Source organism: Ammodytes marinus (assembly GCF_949987685.1).
Source record: "Ammodytes marinus genome assembly, chromosome: 19".
NCBI lineage: Eukaryota > Metazoa > Chordata > Actinopteri > Uranoscopiformes > Ammodytidae > Ammodytes > Ammodytes marinus.
The window spans coordinates 1,370,001-1,394,182 of record NC_137223.1 but is presented as its reverse complement, the minus strand read 5'-3'; the positions used below and the strand labels follow the sequence as shown (position 1 = coordinate 1,394,182).

Genomic DNA, 24,182 nt, shown 5'->3' with positions numbered 1-24,182 from the left:
AACATAAAAAGCACTTAAGCTCTGCTTCCTGACTAATTCTTCTTCACATTTCAGGATGTTGAACAAAACCTTTAGTCAGCCATCCGTGTTAGAAGGTACTTACCTTCGACAGGACACTGAAGAGGGCTTCATTTAAACATTTGTGTGCCTTTTTAATTGAACCATAGATTGTGTTGACAAAGCACACTCCTATGCATCAGAATGAAACATTCATTTACTCAATATTTTAAGGTTATTTAAGATTGTGCTGCAAAGCTTTTGTACTTTACAATATACTTTTGTGTAAACTGTCTTTATAATACACCTGCAGTTGTTTTCTAATGTAATATATAAATGAACTTGATTTATGAATTAAAATAATTGAACTTACATCAAAACAGAAGATCAATCAACTGTTGTTGTGATAAGGCTTTAAAAAATAAAATAAAAATGCATTTCTCAATGAAAGTCACCTGAGATTCAAAAGATAAATTAAAAATTGTGAATAAAAAAAATGAAACAACATGGTCAGGTAACTGGAGGTCATGAGGTGGCGGCCGGATTCAGATGTTTCCCATTTTTAATTCCAATGCATGCTGGGATTGGCTCCAGGCGCTCAGCCCCGACCCTGAGGGGGAATAATAGGATGCAGATAATATATGGAATACAGATTGACACATTGTAAAAAATCAGGTTCCTGTGTAATGACATAATGTGTGATTTTGTGTTGTGATGCCAAAAGACACAGATGCCAGCATCCACTATTGGAATTTGGTTGTGCCTCTTAATTGTACCCAATTGTTGAGCGGCCCCTCCGTGACTCCAGAAGACGTCACTGTGTCGTTGCCTTGCCAACTATTAACAGGGCTGGTGTGTTTCCTCCCTAACATAATTGGTTAACAATGGACTTAGACCATCTCTCTCTCTCACAGGTAAATTAATCCACCGTGACTCCATTTGCTTTGCTAATCCTCCAGTGGCACACATATGCACATGCACACCAAGTCACACACAAACACAGTCCAACTAAACACCATGTGAGCAGCTTATGCAACAAAGCCAAGCCTTTATATACCACGTAAGGGGACAGTTCTGCCTCAGGGGAGATCATCTCAGTGCAGGTGTGTGTGTGTGTGTGTAGGTGTATCTGAGTTAGGGAGTGAGGTGTGTGTGTTCGGACACAGGGGAGAGAGCCTCCTTTGGTGCCACACTCATCCTGGTGAAGGAGACCTATAGGCCGGATAGACACAGAGGGATTGACGCTGACAACGTTGCCTAGCAGGAAGTCCTGAGTTGCAGAGGAGATTTCAGTGGCCTCAGCTGTGAAACACTGGAGAGAACGACAAAAATGTTTTTTCGCATCCCTCGACTGACCCCTGGATATATAAGATTCCTCCAGGTGCGTAAGATGCTTCAGGGTGGATTTATTCTTTAGATAGATTAAATGACTATGGTCTTGGACGTCGAGGGACATTGGCAGTGGCACAACAGTGCAGCAAATTACCAAAAGATCCTCCAATACAAAACACATGTTCAGGTCTAACTACTTTACCCTCCGTGTTTCCTTGTCAACACTGCTTCTATAAATAAGTTGGTGTTGCATTGTAGCAAACAGAGCCTAAGTGAATAGGTTTTCAACACAGCAAACGCAGGATTTCTCTCAATGCTGCCTCTTTTAATAAATTGATTATATACTGTATACAAGAAGAAATTAGACTTGTGTTAAGTTATCATGTCACTGCTCTGAAAGCTTATTTTGAATTTACAGTATGCCACTGGCTCATCGCAGTGTATGTGTCATGGGCAGGATTTAGAATACGGTTTTACAGTAGACTGTCTTTAGGATTTGAATCAGAGATGCCTTAGCAACCCGGCAGGTAAATGCCCTATAATTGGATCTCCCATGAGATCCATGTTCCCATTCAACCCCAATGGGTATTGCACCTGGATTTAGGATCCTATGGTGTTGGGTTTTTAAAATGGAGCTTGTCAAAGCTCTTTATCCGTGTCTCAGCTCAACACAGTTCATGTTAGGTAATTATATCTTGTTGCTAAACTAGGTCAGGGCCAACCAGTACCTGTTGTGCACCTTTAGGACTAAGTAAGATGCCATCCTGTCGCTATCCATGAAGATCACGCATCTCCAAATTTCTAATTTTCATGAGCTAACAATGTATTATTTAATATATATTTTTAGCTATATAGCCTTACAATACCCAGAATTATGTTTATATGCAACATTTGGAGACCATGCTATTCAATGGACAGTGACTTATACAATGGGCTAAGAAAATAACTGAATTATTATCTTAACTTTAGGACATGCCTTGGATTGGCTCAAATGTCTGAGATGTCTCCAAAGCTGCAAAAGAGGATTGACACATGGGCAATGACCGTATATTGAGGGGGTTGAATTTGTACTATGAAACCTGACAAAATGGAGCTTCTAGTTCGGCTCTTCCCTTATGGTAAGACCATCGCTGGGATGAGAAATGCCTTTGACCAGGGTCAGCTCCTGAAGGACTCTACTGCGGCCAGAGCCCGGAGGAGCGTTGTTGACACTAGGCCTTCTTGGTCTCTCTTTCAGACCCAGGCTGCCCACACCATGCTGCAGAACCGGGAGGCTGCTGTGATGCCACGCATGGCCCTGATGCTGGGTCTGATGGGGATAGGCATGTCCGGCTACAGCACCCGCCAACTCACACTGCACTACAAGCCCTGCAGCAACCTCTTTAGATAAGACGGATGGAGGACGAGTGCCCACCTTACATGCACTATGGAGCACACACACACCAACACACACACACACACACACGCATACATACATACATACATACACTCACAAACACACATGCACACAAACATGTCACACACACACACACACACACACACACACACACATGCTTCTTTCTTTGACTTAAAGCTAAAGTTTATGATTTGGGAAAATACAAAATGAACAAACAAGTTAACAATATGTTAATTCTTGAGTTTTCAGTCTTTCTGATGAGCTAAAGCAAATAATAGTATTTCAGAAAATGTTGAACCATTCCTTCAACAGCAACACTGAAAGAAATTGAGGGACAGCCATGCCACACTTTTCTATGTTTCTGTTTCTGTTTTTCTCTGTGCATCCTTACTCATAATGACCTCTGTGTCGTTCAAATTCAGCGTTATCCCTGTTCTGGATTTCATTGAGATATTAAGATTGTTGCAGTATAGGGCTCAGTTTGTGCAGTGAAGAGTGAAACAATAGATTAGTCTCCCTGTGTGAAACTACCTCTTCTTCTAAGCTTTTGATATAACTAATATGCAGTGAATCAGAAAGGCAGCTTTTGATGTTACTGGTGAACTTGGCTAACGTAAATACTTGAAACAAAAAAATCCCTCCCCCGTGTCCTGTGCCTTAACATGGGAGTATTCACTCAGAATTCACCATTGAAATTATTTTATCAAATGCGCCAGCGGTCTTTTAAAGACACTCAATGCAACTCAGTCCCAAGAAATCTCTTCCATTAGTCTTTTAATCGCCGTTACTTCTCCTCTGGCATTTTGGCAACACCTATGATGTAACGCAGAGCTCCACACATCCCCACATCCCCTCCTCTTTCCAAAGACAGCCAGGGTTTTAACTTTGTGACCTGTTTGCTCTTCGTGGAAGCATAGCGATGTCTTGTCAAAAGCAGCTGCAATTCATAGAATCAAGGCATGAATATGTCAGTCTGGGTTAACTCTAGATTCTGGAGTTGACAGAATGAGTTTTGGCCTTTGTGTTTTAATATCTCCCTTATTTGAGTGCGTGACGAGAAGAAAATCCCAGAGGAACAAGAGTGGAATCTCTCTCTCTCTCATCTCCTGAAAATGCACAGAGAAAATCTTCTACTAACAGAAACATATGAACCGTGGCACCTTTTGATGTATGAAAAATAATGCTACTTTTGCACTTTTATTTCATGTATATATCTTGTACATAATCATGTACATATACATACATATCACTTTGATGCTGTATGAGATTATTAGAACATGACATCATCGGGTGCTTCCAGCCTGTGTTGTGAGCTGGGCGGGGACACATCTAGCTGGATTGACACACACACGGCACAGCTGTGTTGCTGTGGTTGTTATCAGGCAGAGGTGACCAGGACAGCCACCCTGGACACCACCTGAAACCAACGTGTGAACCCACCTGGATGTGTCCCAGTTGCACACCGTAGTCAGACAAGTTGAATGTAGATGAATGGCCTACTAAGTGGCCTCTTAACTAAGATAGACTTTACTTGGCTGTATATCTGTTGTGCACAATGCTTTGTAATGGAAGCAAAGATGACTCTGACAGCACATGAATGTATCCCAGATAGGGAAGGAAAATTAGAAGTTACATTGTTATTGTATAGAGTACAGTATATGTCCTGCTCTGGTTTGAGTAGAGAGGGGTTATGTCTTGATAAAGGGTTAGTATGTTTAGTTAAAGGTCGGCATGCCCTAAAGGTCTCAAGGTGAACTCAGGGATCACTCTTAGATCCTCTTATCCATACACCTTTATTAGACTAGCTCACACTTACATAGGAGAGGGGTCACTGAACCTGACATGGAGACACGTAAGAGCGTGACACAGCATTAGGTGTTTGTGTTTTTATGTCGTTTGAGCTTGTGACTGGGATTCAGATTTAAAAAAGACACTTCCAAACGGTTGTGTGATGTTGGGATGAAATGTTCACTGTGAAAAATATTGTGTTATTTATTAGTTATTGTTGCCGCACGGACAGTTTTTGACGTTTTTTGTTGGAACCCCATTGTGGTACAAAGGCATGAGATGATTCAGATGCCACTTTAAATAACATGCACCCTAACATTGTGTATATTAACGCTAATCTTAAATAGGCCAACAGAATTTTCCAGAGTGTGCGGTGTGAATAAATAACTGGAACACTTAAAAAAAAATGGTTACTTTCATATAATGAATTATACACATAATCTGTACTGTATAGGTATATTTGTACACTATCTGTTTATCAGCACATATATGACTTTCAAACGGTCAATATGACAATACAGATGATGACCCATTCTTTTTTATTTAGCCTCAGTGGTTTGAAGCATTATACATATGCTACACAAAGCACCTTTGAAAAGGCATTATTTTGTATGATTGAATCACTCTGTATGCGTCAATAAAGGAAACTGTAAGATTGCAAAACACGTGTTTGTTATGATGTGTCTCCTGTGACTTCCTGAAAAATTATGCGAGAAGAAATACTTCCTTCATGCACTAGATGTCAGCACAGATTTTTCCAGCCGTTTACTCACAATTTGATGCAACAAGTGTGTGTAAGTCATCTCCATTTATCCATAAAAGGTGTGCACTTGGGCCAACTACTGTGTATACATCATCATCGTGTACATCATGTGACTTCACAAGTAGGTCATATTTTACAAGACAACACTGCCAACCTCTTAAGTTCTTAACAACCATCACGCAAACTTTTCCTGACAACTTTATGCATCGAAATTGAGAAACAAAAAGAGATGCTCTAGCTTTTGAATACAGAAACATTCACCTCCAACTTCGATACAGTTAAGCTGAGCCCTGACCCAGTTATAGATATATAAGCTGCTTTGGACACAAGCCCAAATCTGTCCCAGTAGGAGCCAGTCAGAGTTACAGTTATACCACTCTGGATTTAATGGAAGAGTTGAACTTTACAGAGAAAATGTTCATAAATATTCCCTGAACTTGCGACACCTACAGGGATTAACACTGGGTTTGATCATGTGTGTCACTTAGACATTTTACAAACATCAGTGCTGTTGCCAGAATCCCTTTTGTGCAGGGGGGGAACACACACCTTTGTCTGGGCTTTTTTTTTTATCAGGTTCCAAGCTTTAGGGAGGAGAAGGAGTCAGAGACAGACAGACAACCTTTCTTACCTCCCCTCACTCTCTCTAAGCTCACGAATACACACACACACACACACACACACACACACACACACACACACACACACACACACACACACACACACACACACACACACACACACACACACACACACACACACACACACACACACACACACACACACACACACACACACACACACACACACAGAGGTCCATTGTTTGTCTGTTTCAGTAGGTTCTCCTCAGGAGGCTCTTGTTACCGTTTGTAACAGACAACAACAAAGAGCTGAATGTCTTTGCTACCGAAGAGATGGATGAGAAGGAGTGAGGGACCTATCCACAAGGTCCTTCAATTCTTACATTTAAAGACTCCATACTCTGTCTCTGTGTGTGTGTGTGTGTGTGTGTGTGCTTGTTAACGTACACCATGTATGAGTTATCAGCATAGGGCATCATGTATCATTACAGTATCATGACTGTATCAAATGAGAGCAAATACCAAGAGTAGTCTGATATATCTGTGTAGTATATACTGCTGCACCTGTAATAGGATCTGTAAGGACTCTGGGGGAATCAGTTCTTATAAGAATCACCTGAACAATGTTTAGGATTACAGTTTAATGACCAACTCAACCTGAGGCTGATCTTCATGAAAATTCTTGTGAAGAAATTACAAATCATGTTTAGCTGTAGAACTGTACTGTGGAACACAATGAGACACGGGCTATAGTTCTCCTGTTTCAGTGAGCACTTTCTCTCCGGCAATGGAGTCCCAAGTTCAAGACCCAATGTATCAGGTAAACACCTCAGCCAAGCATCCATAGGCAAGACACAGAATCCCTATCAGCTCGGGGGAGGCTCTTCTGTTGCAGATATTGTTGACCTTTGCCCTAGAGGGGATGTAAGCGGATACTAAAAACTATCTGAGGGCTCATACCCTGCATCTTTCGAGGGCTGAAAGTAGTTTTAAGTTTTGGCTCAATGTTTTCTGTCTGTCCTGGCCTCTCTCACGCGCTATCACAGCTCTTATAAGGTCATTTTTCAGACAGGTGTAAAAAAAAAGAAAAGATAATGCACATATTTTGGAACTCTACAAAAGGACAGTATGCTAACTGCTGACGGCTAACATAATCCACAAGCTTGTGAACAAAGTGGAAGTGTGTTTGTGTGTGTGTGTCTATGTGTGTGTTTGTGTGTGTGTGTGTGTGTGTGTGTGTGTGTGTGAGTGTGTGTGTGTGTGTGTCTGTCCTCTGTGACCCAGCACATTTCATCCTCCCTTTAAACGGCTCTTCTTAAACAGCCAAAGAGCTTAGCCTTGTTTTAAATGTGTTCTGTACCTTGAGCTCATTAACATGCTGCCGCTGTACATTTGCATGTGAAACATGCAAGTATGTGAAACATGCAAATGCCCTAAGAACATAATATATTAACCTAAGATATCAGCTACTTTAATTAGGGGTTAGTATGGGTAAATCACTGCCACTTTTCCAGACAGGGATAAATCGCAGCTGTGGATGCGTGATGTTACCTGGCAGCTTGTTACCAAAGACTTGAAGGTGTATGTATGCAAGGCCACATCCAGTCTATAATAGGACTGCTGTGCAGAATTGATGAGGCGTGACTGTAAATCACCTTGTTGTGAATACTAGTGCAGTGCCCTTAGGAAGCAGGTCTGCTGTGTGTGTGTGTCGCTCGTCACTCATTCCAAGCTTTGGGCGCAGAAGCCAATCAAATCAGAGGGAGGCGGGGTTTAGCCGGAGACTACTTCATGCCGCTTCATGCCCGTCAGGACCGCTGCTAAGCTTTTGGGTGCCCAAAGCTTTAATTGTCAGTGAGGCTCCCCCCCCAAAAAAAAACAAAAAACAAAAAAAACACCAAGATGCTCATGCGCGTAGGGCGCGGACGGAATTGTTTTGCTCTTGCAAGATCTCTGCGACTGCTTTTTGGCACATTTGCTGTAGTGATGAGTTTTTGTGAACAGCATTTACTAACAGAAAGAACATACAGTATATATATTAGGGCCCGACCGATATGGATTTTTGAGTGCCGATGCCAATTATTTTTAGAGAAAAATTACGATAACGATTAAATCGGCCGATTATTATTATTTTTGTATCCCCAAAATATATATTGAAAAAATTAACTTTTTTGAATATATATAAATATATATAAATACTTGTTGTTGTCGATAGGTGTACAGGAACTTTTTATTAATTTAAATATGCATTATCTAAAAAAAATAAAGTGTTACAAATATGTCTAAAGTGACATGATGCATTTTTAAACTCAGACATTAAGCATTTATGTAACTGCACCCAACCCTCTGGAACTCCCTCCCTCCAAACATCAGCATCTCAGACTAGATAAACTCATTCAAAAGTCAAATCAAAACTCACCTCTTTAAGAAAGCATAATTACACCTGACTCCACTCCAAACCTTATCTTTAATTTGTCTGTATTTTTTTTTCTATTAGTATGATTTTCTATATGTACGATATAAAGTGTATTTGAATGACCTCCAATAAAGCACTATATAAATTATATAAATTACTATTAACAGTCAAGAGAAGACCAATGACTCTGCTATTGGTGTCAGGGAGAACTGTCAAGTGTGAATTAATCCAATGTATTACAACACACCTGCTGCTGCTGTTAATAGGCTATAACTTTAATGCTATGCATGTAGGCTACCTCCGGGGAAGCAATGCATCTCACTCAACATGATTGCTTGAATAAAAAAATCAGCAAAAAATCGGCCATTTTTCCGATTGCCGATTTTTCGGGGTTGTGCGATTAAATCGGCCAGTCGATATATCGTTCGGGCCCTAATATATATATATGTTTATTAACGTAATGATTATCATGACATTTTTTAAGAAACCTCAATTTTGAGAGACCCCCGGATCATCTATTTTTCCATTGTAATAATGAAATAAAAAAATAAAAAAAATAATATATATATATATGTATTTTTTGGGTGCTTGGTGCCCTACGCGCTCTGCGTACCCTGCCCGGCCCTGATGCTCGTCGTTACTTTGGCCTTCAGTGTGCGCATGAATTCGCGGCCGGCATGATATAAATATGATAACTTCTACACATTTGGTCCAAAACTTCATAATCAATCAAGGATGCACACCTTCGTGCCGTGCACAAGCAATATCCGGAAGCTCAGGCCCATCTGACTAACAGTGAGAGAGATATGCGAGTCACAGACAGACAGACACACAGACAGACAGACGTTTCTTGCTTTATAGATAGATACTTAAGGAGCCAATTACAAGGCTTTGAAACTAAAGCGCCTAATAACTACAGAAAAGTTTGTCCACAGGTGTATGAAAGACATACAATACTAACTCCAATGGAAAAACACACATTCAAAGCTCATGAGTTAACAAGCACCTAGGCTACTTCCCTGGTGTTCCAGAGCTGCAGCCTCACTAATGTCTCAGTGCTTCATTTGGTTTTTCGTGCCTGATCTCATTGTCTATTTTAGGAAATCTAAAGGTGCAACAAGGAACTTTTTAATATTTCTCTTTTATCCTCTGATGATCATACAAGACCATGAGTGCAAATAATGCTTTTTTTATTTAGTTTTTTTAATGCCTTTGTCATGGGTCCGCTCACCCAGGAACTACAGCTGGCGTAGTAAAAACACTACCGCTTTTGTCCAAAGGGGTTGCCAGAATTAACACAAACAGAAAGTTCCTCAGACCACCTTTGAAGATTAGATTAAAACAATTATTACATTTTCATTACATGATACAATATATTCTTTATGTCAATACACTTTTAAGCCGCTGTCCAGATACCAACTGTTCATTAAAGCTACACTCAGAGTCTCTAAGGAACATCCCTGAGAGTTGGCCTGTGAGTGTAATTAAAGCTTTAATCTATATTTTTGGCCAACACGTGTTGATGTGGTGACCTGTGAACTCAAAATCTCCTCAGATAGTTGATGGGTCACAGTTAATCTCAGCTGGCTCCTTAAATTTGCTGTGTAAGCACAACAGGACTCATCAGAAAATATCTCTGGTTTAGCGACTCTATACAAACACAAATTCCATTGTGACCTTATAAGACCTCATTCTTGCCTCAGTTTTGATACATGAAATCGGGAAAACTCTAACTTAATAACACAACTCTTTGACTTATTTCTATTAGAATAATTGCTATTTTTCTTTGTTGACCTCTTGGGGGCAGCATAAACTAGACTTATTGTCATCTTTTAAATGAATGTGATGATCGTTGACAGAAATTGTATCAGAAAAGTTGCATATTTACACGTCTAGCATTTATGGAGCAGCTATGGCCACCTGGATGATGTAAGCCAAATATTCACCCTATTTAAACTGTTGTTGTTGTTGTTTTTATAGCACTTTTTTTTTGCTGAAGACAGAGAACCACAAATGTAAAGTAGTGGGGAATCAAACCAATTTTAACAAACCAATGTGTTAAATCAAATTAATTAAAATATGCTGTGATCTTTACATGATATACAACTGCATTTCTTCCAAACTAGTCCTTCTAACACCTTGGTGAACTGCAATTAGGCAATTAGGAAGTTTAGCACACCACCCCATACACACTTCAGGCCTCCATAAGCTGTGCTGTACATCTGTGTCCATGTGAGTCGTTTGGGAGCAGCCTGTCAGACCTGACCTGCTGTCTCATTCATCAGAGCAGCTGACGCCGACTGACTTATTTGCTCTTTAACAATGCACGTCACAGTACATCATCACATGCTGTAATTACTAAGCAGTGCTGGATTAACCCACCACGGGGGCCATTGGGGAACATTTTTGACATGGGCCCACTGTTGAGAGATTCTCAGTTATGACTTTGTTGTAGCAAGTCTTTTTATTTAGGATAAAATATAAGTAAAAGAAAAGTAAAAAAAGAAGAAAAATATTACAAGTATGGTATAAAGTTGTATGCTGTATACAGTATTAGTAGTTAGTTAGTTAGTTAGTTAAATCTTTATTGTCCACGGTGTGGAGATTCGTCTTCGGTCTCATACAAAAAACAACAAGCAGGACAACACAACAACAACAACAACAAAAGCAACAACAACAACATTTACACACAGACATCTTCAGGGCAAGAAGCAGGACAGCAGTGGCAGCATACACATCAGCGGGACATGGTGTTCAGTACCCCAATCGCTTTAGGAGTGAAGGAATTTTTAAAAATGTTACGATTTGCCCTTGGCACTCTGTAACGTCTACCCGAGGGAAGAAGTTCAAACTCCCTATGGAGTGGATGGGACGGATCGTTTGCTATTTTAACAGCTTTTTTCCTCAGCACTTCGTCGTACATACAACTTAAATGTTTCTGTTTTGTCCCTATGATTTTTGAGGCAAGGTTTATTATTCTCTGTAGCTTGCTTCTTCCTTTTACGTTTAGGTTACCATACCACATTGCCATATTAAAGGTTAAAATGCCCTCAATAAGGTTCTTATAAACTGTTTCCATAATGTGCTTGCTCACTCTGAATGAGTTGAGTTTGCGCAGTAGATGGAGACGTTGGTTACAGGTTTTAAAAATATAGTCTGTGTTTTCACTAAAATTTAGATTGCAATCAATAAATGTACCCAAATATTTGAAACTGTCTACTACCTCTACAACTTGTAGTGAATATTTCCACACAGTAAAGAGTACATGTTGGTTTGTTATCCCAAATGTATGGATTCAAATAACAGGAATGGGTTTCTCATTTCTAAAAACCTGGTCGCCGTCAGGCAAAGACAATCAAGAGGATTTATTAGGGACCTACACATTAACAACCAGGGCCACTCAGACTGTAAATAGCCACTGCAAAGATGCTGCGAGAACATGCATCTCAGAAAGGCTCTCGCATGGACAGTTGACTCACTGCTGGCCTTCCATGTCAAAGGTCACTGACCTGCCTGTTGACAGATGATGAACACATATACAGCCAGTCATGCCTTGTGTCAGCTGGTGCTGATGCAGAGCTTACAGCAAACCATATGAAAGGACCTCTTTGCGCACACACACACACACACACACACACACACACACACACACACACACACACACACACACACACACACACACACACACACACACACACACACACACACACACACACACACACACACACACACACACACACACACACACACACAGGTGTCATTACAAATTGAAACAGCGCAGAGCCAAGCATTGTTTTCTATATTGGTCTTGATTGTTGCTACAATGGAGCTGATTTAAGCTGATTTAAAAGCAGTTTACAGAGTTGATTTTAATTATCATTCAACACGTATCATGACACATTTGATGAAAAAAAACTCAAATCAAACTTTTTCTTGGTCAGACCTCAGTAAAATCCTCCAACCCATAGTCTGTGTTGTTTCCTTCTGGTCTTTCCTGTAAGTTCTCCACATTACCCCGCTGGTTTACTGTATAATGTGGACATTGAAACTGGAATCTTAAGGCTGTTTGAATCAGGTGAGTGGTTTTAACTGTAGCTAAACTGTAGCTATTTCAGGAGGTCAGCCCACGAGCATAATGTGCCATTTGTTTCCCCTGGCGTCACAGGGCTTCGAGTGAAAGAGGGAGAGAGGGAGAGAGAGGAAGAGAGGGAGAGAGAGAGAAAAAGAGATTATATTTTTTTTGTAAAATACATAACCAATAACTCTAAAAAAATCCAGCCTTTGTTTGTAGAACACATTATGCCCAAATTCGCCACAGTGTACTTGAGGGAGATTACTGTTTTGTGGATTTTATTTGAAACACACTCTAAATACAAGATAAGCCTTAAAAAGGGAAAATAAGAAAGATAAAAAGAAGACCTATGATGATCCAGTTGTTTTCACTCCTGAATACAGATTTGACAAGAACAGAACTGACTAGAGAATTGATTTAGGCCCTTAAAGCTGAACAGATTTAGACGTTTTGGAGATAACACTGGAGAGCAAAGACCTCTGACCTTTAGACTGTTTGTTCAGAACTACACATGGGATCAATGACACATAATAATATCTACATACAATAAGGCAACATGAGTACATTTACATCATACCCCATGCATCAAAACTAAGAGTACTAAGTATATTAACCCAAGCTCATGTATAAAACAATTTTGATCCTGCATCATTCACATTAAAACCACATAAAAGTTACATTTGACATATATCAACATTTAGTATGAATATTATACTATATGATGGGCTTAAATGAACACCAACTGTATCAAAAATAATATTAAAATACAGCTCACATATATACACAGTTATAATAATTTTATATCTTTAATAGTTAAAAAAAAGAAGAAGCTGCATTTCAAGTAGCCTACTATTATGTCTGAAACTTAAAATAGCTTACATTCTGCTGATAACCTTTCTGTAGGTTTTTCACTTGGAATGGAGTATTTTTAATGTGTCCTATTACTTGTTAACAAGGATATGAGTACTGGCGTGTATTAAGCTATTAGTATATCATTCAAACTCCCTGGCAATGTTATACTGCGTTTTTTTTTAAATAGCTCAATCATCTTCAGCAAATTCTCATAAATAAATAAATAAATTAAAAATCACATTATTTTGGGTGAATGCGCAGCTTAAAGTTTGCATTGGCTGGGGATGAGAAACGTCCTCCTTCTGCCATGGCAACTTGAAGAAACAGGAGCGGTGGGGTGGGAAATGGGAGGAGCGACGTTTTTGAGGTCCAGGTGGTCGAGCCTGCGTAAATACGCACCAAACACAAGCCGAACTCTTACGAAATAGTGAGCGTCATTAAAAAAAAAGTCTGAAAAAGAGAAAAAAAGGAAAAAGCTTGATCCTTCCAGCTCCTGGCACCTCTATGAATGAATAAGTTGTTTGCGGGGGGAGCCTCAGTCTTCTGGATTTGTCGGCTGTAGAAATAAACCAAACGAGAGGAACGCGCTTCGGTGGTGCGTCGCTGAAAAAACGGACCAATTTTAGCTTTTTTAACCAAAGAAGGGCAACTCTTTTTTAAACGCACAAGACGGCTTGCTTACAGCGAGGAGCGGAGATATGTTCAAGAAAAGCAAGAGTAAAGTGCTGGTGGATTATGCGTCAGAGGAAGACGACATGTCATGGCACTATCATCACTCCTACAAGGTAATGGGAAGAAGTATGTTAAGAAACTTACTCTAACGATTCACCGCTAACAGTGACAGTCAAATACGCTCGGTGTATTTCATTTCATTTATTGTTTATTTAGCAGGGTATTTGACATAAACAACAGGGTTAAAGAAAGACAAAGTGATCAAGTCTAACTCTGTTAATAATAGGCTAATATTCAGCCCAACGGTTAAGGATTTTATTTGTCCAGGAACAAGTGTCAGGAAATGTAAATGAGGCGTACCTAGCATAAAAACTAAGAATAAACACTGTGTCACAGTTGGCATGGGAGCTGAAATGATTCATTGACATATAGGCCTAACAGTGGTACAATATAGGCTACAAATTATTTAAGTAGGCCTATTAAGAAGCATGCTATAAGTTAGGGAAATAAACAGTGAACGCATTAAACATAGGTAGGCCTATAACTTATCATAATTAAGTTGGGTTTTAATTCCTATTTTACAAAAAATAATGTTAATATAACTGTGGATTAAGCTGCTTAATTTCCCGAAAAAGTGACCGAAATATCATGCCATTGAATTGAGATTGTGGAGCAGAGGGAGGAGGAGGACAAGTGCTCTAACTCTTAAGGTCTTGTCAGCTGAGGAGGAGAGTGACAGATAAGAGATAGCCCACTGTCTCCCCAGAGAGACACAAATCAATCCTAACATTCTTTAGAACGGATACTCTAAAAACTGTTATAAATAATTCAAATACAATAAAATAAACTGTGAAACAATAAAATAAATTACAGGAATATTATAGTCGTACATGATTTTACATGACAGTAAAAACACGTTGAAAGTTTGGATTGACAGATAGCACCTGTTTGTCAAGAGGGAACTGTCTATTGTCTGCTTCTCCTGAAAGTATCTCACACACACACACACACACACACACACACACACACACACACACACACACACACACACACACACACACACACACACACACACACACACACACACACACACACAAACACTCTCAGGTGAACAGTTGTGTGTGAGGTCTAGCATAGAGTCTCAGTATCATCTGCATCAGCACTTTACAAGCAGCTGGGCTCCGTCAAGGTGCTGGGAGGGGGCTATAGGGGAGAATTCATGATAAGATATGCACACACACACACACACACACACACACACACACACACACACACACACACACACACACACACACACGGCCAAAGACTTATCCAGCAATCTTGTCTCATGGGAAATAGCAAGCTGACATGTTTATTTCTTGAACTTAATGTGGCAGAGCCCTTTCAACCTGTGGAACATATATTAGGTCCCCAGTTTACATTTAAATGTAAAATCTTAAAATCCTCGTAAATGAGACCAAACATGTGGCAGTTCCAGTTTCTACCAAACCCCAGAATCTCTACAAAAAATGTATCAGTTAATCTAAAACCCACACGCCATCTTTTTTCTTTCTCCTTAAAGTCATGATGGATTCAGAACAACGTGCCAGTATCATGCTTGAGGGGTCTAATCTAATCATTTTATTGTATGTGAGATTAAAGCAACTATTCTGAACTGTGTAACATAGGAGTCACAGTAGCAGTGAGTCACAGAGCTTGAATTTCTATTTGAACTACACATTAACCAGTAAGATATTAATAAATGAAGAGCAGAGCAGACAACAAATATTGTATTTGTTTATTTGATTTTTAATAGAGAAGAAAGAAAAGTGCATTTTGTTATACACCCTGTCAGATTAGATTCATTACCTTTAGCTCCCTCAGTGCCCTGCCATACAGCTTTCAATGTATAAACATCTCATGTAGGCAATTTGGAAGACCAACCAACACCATTTCCCAGCCTTCTTCCTCCGTTGTGTTGTTGTTGTTGTGATAATGAGATGTTTGACCCCTTGGCTGGCTTTTATTTCCCGTTCTTGACTTCCACCCTGGGAACCAACACATGTGGCCTTTACGTTTAAGAGCTTCCCTGGGTTCAGTTTGGGACTCTGTTTCCACCGCTCGCCAGAAAGAGAGTCAACCAGAGAGAGCTGATCTGAGATCACAGCAGCAACACCTCCTCACAACTCCTGGGAGAGTCATCCCCTTCGTTCCCCATACTCTTTCTTTTTTATTTCTATTCTACATACTACATCTGACCAAAAAAAAAATCTTGTTAGGATGCAGTATGTTACAATTGGGACATCCAGGTATTTCTAACTATACTAAATCTGACCACAAGAATTGGGACATCCTAAATATTTTTTCTACCATACTAAATAGTAGATAGTATGGGTATTGGAACGCAGCCATCATCAGGGTGGTCTTCCTCTAGTTGCCATGGCAGTGTACCACATCCAGGGGTCAGGGGTCGGATCATAAAACAGTAAATAAACCATCTATGGTAAAAAGGCAGATCTAGTCAAGTAGATGAAGCCAGGATCAAAAAGGTTATAATAGCACAGTCTGGGCATGCAGTCTCTTCCTTCTACGTGTTCAAATCATTGTACTACATGTAGTTGCACTGTCTATCTGATCTATTTCCCCAAGTACAGAGAGCAGACAACTGATTATCTGGAGCATCTCTTACGTCACGGTCACATTGCATAAACAACAGTTTATCCTCAATTTGCCATCCTGAAGTCAACAAAGATAATCAAAAATGTCCGACTGATTTAGAGGAAATGTTTAAGGGTTATGTCAGGGTTCAAAATAAAGTTAGGAAGGCAGACTGTTTTTTACTCTAATTTTAAATCGGCTGATTATCTCCTGGACTAATAAATGAGTCGTTTGGTGTGGAACACTTCAGAAAATGGTGACAAACGCAGATAGAAATATTCATATTGTTTGGTTTTGTCAGACCATTTTCCATTTCCTTTTTGGAATTTCTGTAATTTCTGTTTTGCATAATCACTTAAAGGATTAATTGATAATCAAAATGTACAGATTTATTTGATTTGATTATTATTCATAATTTATAAGTAATAACATTAACTAGTCGCAATTGTATTTTTAAGTGTCACCAATGTTAAAGACCTACTTCACCGGTGGAAATATGAAGGTGTATTTAACTCTGAGATCCTATGTAGTATAAATGTGCAAAAAAAAAATATAAATCGGATCATCCTAGCATGAGAAAAGGCAGAAAAGAGTGTTTTATAGTCTCACTGTCTAACCCCTACATTTTTCTTCTTGTGACATCACAGTAAGGGTCAGGATTAACAGGATAGCTGGGCCAAGGGAAGACTGAGGAAAAAAAAACCTCATTCATTATATTATACTGGTGATTTTATAATGGTAGAACGCTGGTTCCGTATGGGTGAAGTATTCCTTTAACTTTGAACTGAGAGATTCAGACAAAATCTCTTGGATGAAATAACAAAATTAGGATTTTTGTTGGGGGATATTATAGTATGAGAGCGCAATAGGTTGGTGGTAAGAAAAGTATATCAAATATTAAACAAAGTAACACAAAGTGAACAACATAGCTGAAACACCTGCCTTCTTAATTTAACGAAACAAAATCATTTTTAAGTATGCTCTACCCCCTATCTATATTCACCCAGAGAGGTTTTAGTGGCATTTTCTCACATCAAAATGTTATGTTTACTTATACTCACAAGCTACAGTATAGGTCTCTTTTCTTGTTATATCTAAGGTTTAATGGATTTACATGTCATACCAATCAAACGAGACAGATGCCATGCAGGCAGACACATAAAGACAGACAGGTATAAAGGGATAACACATCCATACACAGACAAAGGAGTAGAGGGAGAGCGTAAAAAGGGGGAAGGGATGGAGAGAAAATGCAGGATTTGAAGTTAATATCTGCCCTTCCTCCCACAGTGCTCTAGGGCAACTTACAGTACAGGCCCGATGCCGAAGCTTGCTTGCTTGCTCTCTCACTCACTCTCTATTGCAGTTGAAGCAGGATCTGTGTGTGTGCCTGTTTGTCTATGGCTTAAAGCGGTAACACCCCCCCCCCCCTACCCCCCTGAATACTTTCTATAACGTCGCTCTTTGTGAAGTGGGATCATGAGAGCACGGATCAGGTCTGAGAAAAAGAAAAAAAAACTCAGACGGCCTTACACCTAAATCATTAGTGGTGAGGGGGGAAAAAAGCCCGCAAGGTAAAAAGTAAGGTGAAGCCGAGTAAAGAGGATCATCTGTCGAAAGGGATATTTACAAGGTTATGATGCCAATATGGACTGTATCTCAAGTTATTTTTTTTCTTTTCTTTTTTTTTCAGTTAAAAAAAATCGGGTGTTCTGCAAAATATGACAGAAGGAACTCTTTGCTTTGCACCAAATACTATATGAAGCTACAGACAGCTTAGCACAAAGGCTGTAAACAGGTGGTTTACAATAAAACAATTGATAGTGTGAATAAGTGAGTTCTTACGGGCTGGTTTTCTTCATGTCAACAGTCACCCAAATTCAAAGCTTTACGTTTATTTATTTATTATTTTTCTTATTTAAATGTTTTAATTTATCCAACATTGCAACAAGAGCAAGGCTAGCTGCCCCCCCTGCTTTCAGCCTTCCGGCTAAAATAAGCTTATCAACCATATACTACCAGGTAGTATCAATCTTCTCACCTAACTCTTGTCAAGAAAAGGAAATGTGTGTATTTCGCAAAATGTCAAACTATTTATTTTGTCATTCCCCTGGGCTTGGAGAATGTCAAGTATTGTAGGCTTTTGGAAGCTACTGCTATTACTTTGTGGTATTTCATCCACTGTGCATCCTTATTGCCTAGTAATATGGCCTTTTTTTATTTTGAAAGACAACACTGGGCTTGAATGTACTTAAACACAGACACAGTCAAAGAGGGAAGGAGAAACAGAGAGGGAGAAAATGGCCCCCTGAGGTGCTAAAGCAGAACTGTTGCTTTCCGTTGTTAGGAGCATTCTTTATCCCCTGAAACACTACGCTGTCCCCCCTGACTCTCCCCACCCTTCACTGTCTCACTCTCTCTCTCTCTTTTTGTGCTCCAAGTTGTTAATGCTTTTACACTTTAACAGTAGTCAACAATCAGGGTGTGTGTGTGTGTGTGTGTGTGTGTGTGTGTGTGTGTGTGTGTGTGTGTGTGTGTGTGCGTCGTGCGAGAGAGTGTGTCTTTGATCAGCTCAGGTGGCGGAGACCCAGCAGACTTTGCTCAGACATGTCCAACCACCATTCCTTCCCCCCTCTCTCTCCCCCCCCTCTCTCTCTCTCTCTCTCTGTCTCGCTCCCTCTCTCTCTCAGAGTCATTAGATGTTGGAAGTTCTTTTGATCATTTTACAGGAATTCTGGCTCTGCTTCAGTAATCTCAGGCTCAGCTGCACGTCTGATGACTTCTTGCATCCCTCTCTATCTCTCTCTCTCTCTCTCCCCCTCCTCCTCTCATGATTTAATGTGTTTTAAGTCTTTTGGAGCAAGTCCAAGTCAAGTCATAGGGCTTTTCAGGCACCGACAGTCAGTGAATATCAATAAAAATGGATGTGTTTATGAATGCATGACTTAAAGTTAAAAAAAAACATCAGGAGTTGCACGACGTGGATTTTTGCATTAAACATTGGACATAATTAATCTGTGTCAAGTAAGGTATTATTATTATTAATAATAATTTTTTTAAAACATGACTGTCCCAAAATTATGCATTCTTGGGGCAACCATTTTCTTTATTATACAACAGTGGCACAGTGTATTTACACTTATTATTTAATCATTTTCCTGAAGCTAAGTCTTACAGCAGTTAAAGTCAAGTTGAAAAGCTCTTTTTGTAACTTGAGTCCAACTCAAATCCAACTCACTAGCATCAGGCCCCGTAGCCATGTGTATATTCATTATTCTTTAATTATTATAAAATATAAAACAGTTATCAACAAAGAAAAAAAGTTCTTCACATAAAATAATAATTAACAGTGAATCTAACATAAATATTATACAAAGGGTTTATGTAAAATGCCTGGAGACTGAAGCACAATGGAACCAAAATATCTCTGCTTATAGACCAGACGGTCTGTTGATACAGCGGGTCATGAAGTTGTTTTTCTCTCTTTTGTTTGAATCTGACCTCTGGTTTCAGCAGCCTCCCCTCATCTTCCCTTTGTCCTCCGCTCATCCCTCCATCTCGACCTCCGAACACAGTGTGTTTATGTTATGGCTCTGAAACCGCTGCCCCGCTCTTTTGCAGGAAGGCCTGCGCACACTCCACACACACACACTCATGCAGGCGCACACACAGGCAGGCATACACACTCACGCACGCACGCACGCATGCAGGTAGGCAGGCAGGCAGGCACGCAGGCACGCAGGCACGCACGCACGCACGCACGCACGCACGCACGCACACACGCACGCACGCACGCACGCACACACACACACACACAAAAACACACACGTTTGTGTTGGGGGGTTGCTATTTGTGTTAACTCACTGCTGGCGTATGTGTGTGTGTGTGTGTGTGTGTGTGTGTGTGTGTCTCTCTCTTTCTCTCGCAGGACAAAGACATAGAAGGAGAGGAAGAGGAGGTGGAAGCTGTCACCCCAGTGTCCAAGGTAAACAGCGAAACTCCCCAGACATTTGAACGTTACACAGACACACGTGCACTATTTGCTTCCAAAGTTATAATTAATGTACACGGTTTTATCTCAAGCGACCCCCAAACGATATAAATGCTGCCACTCGACATGCATGTCACTTGTAACGTCACAATCATGGTTGTATAACCCTTAAAGAATAGATCTTATTTCACAAAAAAAATTAAAATCATATCCATAATCATTTCTTCTTGTCAGATGACCCCAATGTGTTTCATGGTGCCACTGAGGTAAACCAGGGGGGGTCAGAAGACCGCAGTGTTTATCTGTAAACACGTCAAGCATCAGCTGTCATCCGATGCTTTATCTTAAGCCTTATCACTGGGAAAACGCTCTTGTTTGTTGTTATGGTGCATGTGCGTGTCTGTTCTTCTTTATCCTTAAACTCTAAAGTTTGGAACTGTGTGGACTGGAGTGAGGTCACTATAGTTTGGGGTGTATTACAGCGTGTGCTGCTTGCTACTTATATTGAGTAGTTTTGAATATCATTTTTCTAAGTAATACTAACAGGGAACTGCTGAGATCTGTGAAAGCTGAAAAAAGAGCAGTTATCATTAGTCATTACACAAACTCTTTGGAACAGCTAGTAAAGGTTAGTCAACTTAATTTGAAAGAAAAGAAAACACCAAAAAATGCAACCCAAACTCTCTGTTTCAAACATCCATCAACGTTAACTGTGACAAGTTTGACCCACTGTACTTTCTGTAATTGTTTACTGTAGGCACAGTTGTTGTAGGGGAGAATGGGGTAATTTGTCACACGGGTTGGTTGTCACAATCGTTATATCTCGGAACCAGAAGGCGCTGTCTGTGGAATTTTTGTATGTAAATATCCAGAATTGGGATAAGAGGTCACCTACATAGTCTTCCTTGGAGTTAGACTGCTGAATTTGAGGTGAGAGGACTGTTTGTGTTTTTCATGTCAAATTGAAAATATTTAGCTCCTCAGTATTTTTCTTCTAGGCTTTTACAGAATGGGTTTATAACAAAACACTTGTTCCCCATAAAAAGTGTGAAGGGTAAACTATAGTTTAGATTGTGGTTAGCAAGCTAATTAGTTGTCAGATGGTTGTTGGCATTGATGCTAGCAAAAAATTCAAGTTGGGGTTGGTCGTCACATTTTTGGGGGGGTTGGTTGTCACAAGTTATCCAAAGGCTACAGCCAGAAAAGGAACCCAATAACGAAATAAATTGTCAAGCTGTATCCTCACTGACACCCCAGAGAAGGAAAGAATGGAGCAGGAAAAGGCAGCTAGCATGCAAAGGAAAAAAGGGCCAAAATCAAAACAACCCAGTGCATCCCAAACTAGACAAGCTGCCAAGGCTACAGTAAGTTATATAGGCCTATTTGTCAACTTGACAATGCAATTGCATTTTCAAATTTAGTTCTACTTTCTTTCCTTCTTTTCAAGATTATTCCCATTAAGATAACATTGTGACAAACAACCCCATAGTGTATGACAACCGACCCCTTGATGAGGTTGATCGTCACAATGTGTTAGGGTGTCTTTGATGATTAATTTCTTCTTTATTACAATAAGATATAAAAAGTGAGGGGTACACATTTCAAGCCAACACTTTAAGCTTCAATGTAATGTAGGAATGACTATCGAAAGATGTTTAGGTGATGAGCAATTCTCAGTAGAGTAAAAAGTGTGCCTACTTACCCCGTTCTCCCCTACATTTAATGTTCACTAATTTTCTTTTTTTTTTTTGGCATTTTTATGCTTTATTGATAGTGTAGAGACAGAGTTGAAATGGGGCAGAGAGGGGAGTGACATGCAGAGAGCGACCGCGGGCTGGAATCGAACCCGGGTCCGCTGCTGGCCGAGGCCCATGGGGGGGGACGCCCTACCAACTGAGCTAATTTTCAGTTTTAACTAACATATGCACATACGTATAGAAGTAGAAGAACGTCATACCTACACTCATAAAGGATTGACAGTGCAGTTTCATATATAATTTGGCCTCGAAACTTTAACGTATTGACTGCTCTTGATTACTACACAATTCCTGGCACCCAGAAGTTTGAAAGGGGAAACCTGGTAGAGTAAATCACTGATATCAAACTAGCAATTACTAAAGGAATGACTTCACACACACTTGGATGGATTTATGTATAGGTGCTTCAATCTAATCCAGAATCTGCTAAACCATCAAAAGCTGTCTCTTGTTGAGGCTAAAGGTCATAGTGGAGTCTGGTGGAGAAAATATTTATGGGCTTTTTTGTGTGCAGGCAACTTTATCTACAGCTGTGCCCGCTCCAAACAATGTGTTTGTGTGCGTGTGTGTGTGTGTGTGTGTGTGTGTGTGTGTGTGTGTGTGTGTGTGTGTGTGTGTGTGTGTGTGTGTGTGTGTGTGTGTGCATGTGTATGTGTGCGTGTGTGTGTGTGTGTGTGGTTGTGTGTATGAGCGAGTTCATGTGCTGTGGCTTTGTTCATAAAAGATTTGCAGCATCTCCTGATCTGTGCTGACAACAAGTCTTAACTGGAACTTGTGGTCATCATGTCTGAACTCTTCTCATCGCACCGAGCTTGTGTGTATAAACCATGCAGTGTATTGTCTTTGAACCCCGGCTAGCTGCCTGCCTACTGTATGTATAGCTACTGTAGGTGACTGGGTTCACAGGACATATTTCACTTTAACTTGTCCTGTGTTTGTGGATAAGGGCTGGCTGTGCTGGAGAAGGGGAAGGAAATGCAGCATTCTTTCGAAGAGCTGCATGGGCCTTTTGGACGGGAACAATCAACGTGGAAGAAAAACAAGGCTGAAAATAGCCACCGACTCCTGTGACACCATGGAAGGCTACACTACACATTTTCCACCATCGGTAGTTTTAGGCTCATATTTTAGGAAACACAAAGTAGACATGGAGGTGGTTGTGTTACCTTTCACTGTACAAGGCTGCTTCCATTTTAGATGGAGGGATTTTAATCATATATGGTAAAGCCCTCACATAAATCATTCTTGATTTTGCAGTCAAAAAAACATATATCTTGTATGTCCTATAGGATTAATTTTCTACAAGCTATAGTGCCTCTATTCCAACGGTCAAATTGGCCAACAGCCGATGAGCTTGGCTTAGCTTGGCATAAAGACTGGAAACAGAGGGGAACAGCTAGGCTAGCTTTTACTCACCCTGTCAAACTACAACCTCTCTTTTGTAAATTCTTAGATTTGCATTGACGAAACAAACAGACAATGTTTTGATAAGTGAGGTGAGGTTAGAGGTGCTGGCAGGTGGATTTTGCTGGCTGTCACTTTATTTGAATGGATACATGTGTAACTCTGGGCAAAGAAACAAGTGTGTGTATGTACCAAAATGTCAAACTACTTCTACCAGCAAAAAAAATACCAAACATTTGCTTGTCCCAGTTTTCCTAAAGTGGTTTTGCTGCTGTAACCTCTCTGAGAACAAGTTATGACGGGCTGTCGTCATTATCTTCTGACATTTGACGTTGCTTGGATACCATCGTGTGGCTGCTTACGTTTGTTTACACCTCATTTTGAAACGCGCCTTCCAACAGGAGTTGAATCAACTAATCAAGTGATGACACACTGTTGAGAATTGTGAGGTGTGTGCGTCAGCTCCATTGACCTGTGATTACCCTTAACACTCGTCTAATGTGTATAGGTTCGCGGAGGCGTTT

The 24,182-nt window shown here is 40.1% G+C and overlaps 1 protein-coding gene across 1 annotated transcript in view; it reads left to right on the top strand.

Moving 5' to 3' along the window:
* Positions 1 to 13,729: 13,729 nt before the first annotated feature.
* LOC307265889 (testis development-related protein) overlaps positions 13,730 to 24,182 on the top strand; it is a 15,074-nt gene continuing 4,621 nt past the window's right edge. Inside the window, exons 1-2 of the mRNA XM_080047720.1 lie at positions 13,730 to 13,982; positions 20,435 to 20,491. Of these exons, the coding sequence (XP_079903846.1) occupies positions 13,896 to 13,982; positions 20,435 to 20,491 (144 nt within the window). The 5' untranslated portion in view covers positions 13,730 to 13,895. The remainder of the gene's footprint in view (positions 13,983 to 20,434; positions 20,492 to 24,182) is intronic.